Consider the following 5,877-nt stretch of genomic DNA (forward strand, 5'->3'; position numbering starts at 1 on the left):
CAGCCATGCTATAATGAGAACAATTAAAGAACTCTTGCCAGAATAACATACTTACAAAACAATGACTATTTTGGATAAGGATCTTCCTTGAGGTCAACCCAGGTTTCAACAGAATCACTGACCATGTCTTTTAATATTGCCAAGGAATTTTTCCTTTTTCACTTTTTCAGTTTCCATTACCAAATGATTAGACTGCATTTCCTACCATAAACGATTCATTCTAACTCTCGTTCATAAAACGAACTGTAACCAAATAATATTTTCCATTACCTTGTAAGAAAACTAAACAACAACACAAAACCCATTAACTTACCATTTTCCTTCTTCATTTTCATATTGTTGAACAGTATATCCAAACATGTCCTCCACTGGGCCGCTGAAAGTCAATGAGTTTTTCACATCAACATTGAATGATATGCAGAAGCCTAGAACTTTAAGAGGGAAAACAAAGTCCAGTTACATAGAGTTAACTAAGATTCCACTATGTTTTGAATTATGAAGGCATTCTTGAGGTTACCATTCAAAGCCGAGTACTTATTAAAAAGAGCAATGACGCTCAAAGAATGGGAACAAGAAAGGTCTGCAATGTTAACTGTATTACTGACTGGAAATCAACCTAATGACTTTAAAGAACATAGGTATTAACATTCAAACAAAATCCCATAGTAATTCAGTATCTGTACCCTTCCCAGAACTAAAGATTAAATAGAATGTGTGGGAAGCAGCTGGCAGAAACTCATGCTCACACATGACTAATGCAGTCACAGATAATTTTCCAGCAGTGATCCCTACAGCAAACCATGGCCACTATGAAATGTAAACAGCTTCACTTTCCTGCTTTGACAACGGAGGATACAAGCATCACCATTTAAGCCTCGAGAGGTAGCTTTCTCCTTGCTGCTGCGAAAGGGAAGGCAAGCTGACTGTTTCCACCCAGAGCTGGCTTATGCAGGTTCGAGATTTGCTCTGCTTCCCTCTCTGAATCAAGCAGTGGGTGGAAGCTTATACTTAACACTGATGTCTCCTTCTAGTGTTGTTGGTGGTGATAGCCTCACAGGTTGAGAGGCTAATCTGTTGAGATTAAATTAGATGATATATCTAAAGAGTTTACTCAATGTCTGGCACACACTACATATTCATTGAGGCTTAAATCTCTTCAATTTCTTTGTAGTTCAGGTAATGGAAATCTTTTATAGGTGAGACTCTCTCCTGAAAGTGTTCTGGATGGTGCCAAATTCTCTCAAATGGATGGTGCCAAATTCCATCTCTGGTACTGGTTTTTAAAGCATACTTGTGAAGTTCCAAAGTATTCCCCTCCTAGATGTAACTAAAAATTCTTCCCAAAGAGTATGCCCTTATAAAATCACACAGTATCACAAGGTATATTCAGAGGTGATTAAATTCACTCTCCTCTGTTAAAACCATGATATACAGCTACGTGTAAACAGAAAAAATTTCTTTCCTTATTCACTGTAAACTCTGCCATAAGTACAGTCTAAATTCAGACTCCAATTCATTCCCCAATTCATTCCATGCTCTAATTAATAACCTTCAAATTTTGGTAACTATTAAATGCTTATTTGATGCACAAAATTGTACATAACTTAGAGAAAATTATTCTTCATAAAAAGATACTTCTGTATACCTACTTATAAAGTCTTCCTTTGATCTCCCCACCTGGAAATAATCCTTTAACTACTAAGCCCTCTTCTTTTATTTTTTAAAAAAATCCCTCAGAGAAATAATTATTAAATACTATCTATGTTGTAGTTACCTGTGTGAGATTCTATTTTCCCCTAGATTGGAAAATTCTTAAAAGGCAGGGACTCTCTTACTCATCTTCCTTATCCTTCCTCAAAATCTAGCACAGCTCCTTGTACATAAATGGGCAATAACGTATTCATAGAATGAAAGATAATACGTTGAAGGTGAAAGTGGGCCAGTGGTAGACAGAAGTGAACTGGAAACTATTTCCTCTTAGTTAAGGAAGACTTTATGGAGCTGGAAATTTTAAGTTAGATTTTTAAGGAGAGGGAGAGATACAACTTGGCAGTGAGAGGAAAATATGTCCCAAGGATTTGGGAGGGTCTCTGCAAGTAATAAGATACAGAACGGGACAAATATGGTTGCAAGACCATGGAGAGATTTGCCTGGCTGGCGTGGAAGATGCAGAGAAAGAATGGATGGGTAGCACAAGACCGTTTATGTACATTTCCTGTTCATTCTTCAAGGATGATGGAGAACAGCTGGTTACCATCTTCTGCATAATGGCCTTTCATATATTTGAAGACAGTTTTAAACACTGTTCACTCTCTACTCCAAACTAAAGAGTACATGTTCCTACCCTTTCCTCACAGTTTTTTTTTTTGAACACTTTCAACAGATTATTTTTGATATGAGAGATACAGTCCTTCTACAGCAGGATTTCTCAACTTCGGCACTATTGACATTTTGGGTCAGGAAATTCTTTGTTACCAGGGGCTACCCTATGCATTGTACGGTGTTTGACAACATCTGTGGCCCTAGCCATGTGATGTTAGCAGCCCCCCTGAGCTGTGAAGATCAAAAATGTCTCCAGACACTGCCAATTTACCCTAGGGCTAAAATCACCCAGAGTTGAAAACCACTGTATTATAGATAAAGTGCAGGAAACCACCACCAATGATTGTGTTGAGGAAGGTGCCTGAAAACCAACTGTGGCCTGCAGACCAGCAGCAACTGCATCACCTGGGAGCGTGTGAGGGATCCAGAATCTCAGGCCCTCCCCAGATTTCCTGAATCAGTATCTACATCGCAACAAGTTCCCCAGAAAACCAGACTCCTCTTAAGGTCTGAGGAGTACAGGTCTGTAATATGGTACTCCTCTCTCATAATGTTGATGCAGGTAACAGAATTTACCTAAATTAAAACTACTCACCATACTTTAGACATAAGGGGGAAGTTGACCCTTTAATCAGGGTCAACTTCACCCCTCTTGAAGGGTTTTCCCAGAACTTCATCATCTTTAATATATGCTTTCCCAAAGGGCATTCATGGTGCTCCTCAACATAAGACCAAGAGCTTTTGGTTTCCTATTTGGGGCCTGTTTGTTTATTCTACATGTTGTGTGGCATGTCCGGGGGTGTGTGCTGCACTTTTTTTCATTTCCTGTCCTGAGAATTCCACAGGCAATTTGCCCAAAGTGATTGTAAATCAGCCTCTTTCATGTTTTCTAAGGCAAGGAGCCTTAAGCACAGGAGATGACATAAAAAAAAAAAATGGTTTACATCTTGTTCTTTTGATTTAAAGGAGTACATAAACAGTAAAAGCAGCTTCTCATAACTTTTAGTTCAATGTTCATGTTGTTATATTAAGTTGTCTTGGAACTTTATGTACCGGAAGTAAAGCAAAATCATACTTATTCTTTTTTTTTTTTGTCTTACTTATTCTTAATCAAAGTTAAAAAAAAAAAAAGAGCAAACAGACCGAGGTGGCTTTAGGGGGCAACATAGGGTGAAAATGTTGGAAAACTTAGACAATAATCAGATGTCAAAAGTAAATCCTGGAGAACGGAGCCCGCGTTTCCGCAGAGCTGGAAACTCCCAGCTCGGGGTCTCTTCCCTCCGCTGTCACGGAACTTCCCCGGAGCCCGAGGGGACGGCGGCCTCACTGAGGCTGCCGGCTCTGGAGGGGCCCCAGCAGCCGAAGCCGTGACAATCGTGGGGACGGCGGGCCGGATCACTCATCCTGGGGTGAGCCAGCTGCCATGTCATGAGGACACTCAAGCAGCCCTAAGGAGAGATCCATGTGGCAAGAAACTGAGGCCTCCAACTGCAGGCACGTTATATTGGTGATGATGGGTGCCATGTGAGATATGACTTCATTAAACAGAATAGCTTCATCAGTGGTGCTGCAAATGGCATTGTTTCATCTCCATGGCTAACATTCGATTGTGTACATGTACCACTTCTTTGTCCATTCATCTGTACATAGACATTTTGCTTGCATACATGTCTGTCTATTATACACCAGAAATACATCTACATGTGGAACAACTCCTACAGAACACCTACTGAATGCTGGCAGAAGACCGCAGACCTCCCAAAAGGCAAGAAAGTCCCCACGTACCTCAGTAGGGCAAAAGAAAAAAGAATAAACAGAGACAAAAGAATAGGGATGGGACCTGCACCAGCGGGAGGAAGCTGTGAAGGAGGAAAAGTTTCCACACACTAGGAAGCCCCTTCACGGGCGGAGACTGCGGGTGGCGGAGTCGGGGAGCTTCGGAGCCGCGGAGGACAGCACAGCAACAGGGGTGCGGAGGGCAAAACGGAGAGATTCCCGCACAGAGGATCGGTGCCGACCGGCACTCACCAGCCCGAGAGGCTTGTCTGCTCACCCGCCGGGGTGAGCAGGGCTGAGAGCTGAGGCTCGGGCTTCAGTCAGAGCGCAGGGAGAGGGCTGGGGTTGGCGGTGTGAACACAGCCTGCAGGGGATTAGTGCACCACCGGGAGGGAGTCGGGGGGAAAAGTCTGGACCTGCCGAAGAGGCAAGAGACTTTTCCTTCCCTCTTTGTTTCCTGGTGCGCGAGGAGAGGGGTTAAGAGCGCTGCTTAAAGGAGCTCCAGAGACGGGCGCGAGCTGCGGCTATCAGCACAGATCCCAGAGACGGGCATGAGACGCTAGGCCGCTGCTGCCGCCACAAAGAAGCCTGTGTGGGAGCACAGGTCACTATTCACACCTCCCTTCCGGGGAGCCTGTGTAGCCCGCCACTGCCAGGGTCCCGGGATGCAGGGACAAGTTCCCCGGGAGAACGCACGGCGTGCCTCAGGCTGGTGCAACGTCCCGCCGGCCTCTGCCACCGCAGGCTCGCCCCACACTCCTTACCCCTCCCTCCCGCCGGCCTGAGTGAGCCAGAGTCCCTGAAGCAGCTGCTCTTTAACCCCGTCCTGTCTGAGCGGGAACAGATGCCCTCAGGCGACCTACACGCAGAGGCGGGGCCAAATCCAAAGCTGAGCCCCCGGAGCTGTGAGAACGAAGAAGAGAAAGCGAAATCTCTCCCAGCAGCCTCAGAAGCAGCGGATTAAAGCTCCACAATCAACTTGATGTACCCTGCATCTGTAGAATACCTGAAGAGACAACGAATCATCCCAAATCAAGGAGGTGGACTTTGAGAGCAAGATTTATGATTTTTTTCCCCTTTTCCTCTTTTTGTGAATGTGTACGGGTATGCTTCTGTGTGAGATCTTGTCTGTATAGGTTTGCTTCCACCATTTGTCCCAGCGTTCTATCCGACCAGTTTCTTTTTGTTTTTAATTTTTTTCTTAATGATTAATTTTAATTTAAAGAACTCTATTATACTTTACCTTCTTTCTATCTTTCCTTCCTTCCTTCCCTTTTTGAGACAACGAATCGTCCCAAATTGAGGAGGTGGACTTGGAGAGCAAGTTTTATGATTTTTTCCACTTTACCTCTTTTTGTGAGGGTATATGTGTATGCTTCTATGTAAGATTTTGTCTCTATAACTTTGCTTCCACCATTTGTCCTAACGTTCTATCCGTCCCTTTTTTTTTTTCTCTAAATAATTATTTTTTTAATTCAATAACTTTATTATACTTTATTTTATTTTACTGTATCTTCTTTTATTCTGTATTTTTTCCTTCCGTCCCTCATTCCTTCCTTCCTTCCCTCCTCCCTCCCTCCTTTCTTTCCTTCTTGCCTTCTTCCTTCCTTTCTTTTCTTCTTTCTTTCTTTCTTCCTTCCCTCCTTCCTTCCTTCCCTCCTTTCTTTCTTGCTTTCTTTCTTTCTTTCCTATTTCCTCCTACTTCTACTAATTCTCTCTACTTTCTCTCCCTTTTATTCTGAGCCGAGTGGATGAAAGGCTCTTGCTGCTCCACCCAGG

The 5,877-nt window shown here is 43.3% G+C and overlaps 1 protein-coding gene across 2 annotated transcripts in view; it reads right to left on the bottom strand.

Moving 5' to 3' along the window:
- The window catches only part of ITGA1 (integrin subunit alpha 1), a 175,360-nt gene that overhangs the window by 101,371 nt on the left and 68,112 nt on the right, over nt 1-5,877 (bottom strand). For both annotated transcript variants that reach the window (XM_007457201.1, XM_007457202.1), the window contains one exon: nt 314-431. In XM_007457201.1, the coding sequence (XP_007457263.1) occupies nt 314-431 (118 nt within the window). The remainder of the gene's footprint in view (nt 1-313; nt 432-5,877) is intronic.

This window comes from Lipotes vexillifer, unplaced genomic scaffold, assembly GCF_000442215.2.
Source record: "Lipotes vexillifer unplaced genomic scaffold, Lipotes_vexillifer_v1.1 scaffold208, whole genome shotgun sequence".
Taxonomy (NCBI): domain Eukaryota; kingdom Metazoa; phylum Chordata; class Mammalia; order Artiodactyla; family Lipotidae; genus Lipotes; species Lipotes vexillifer.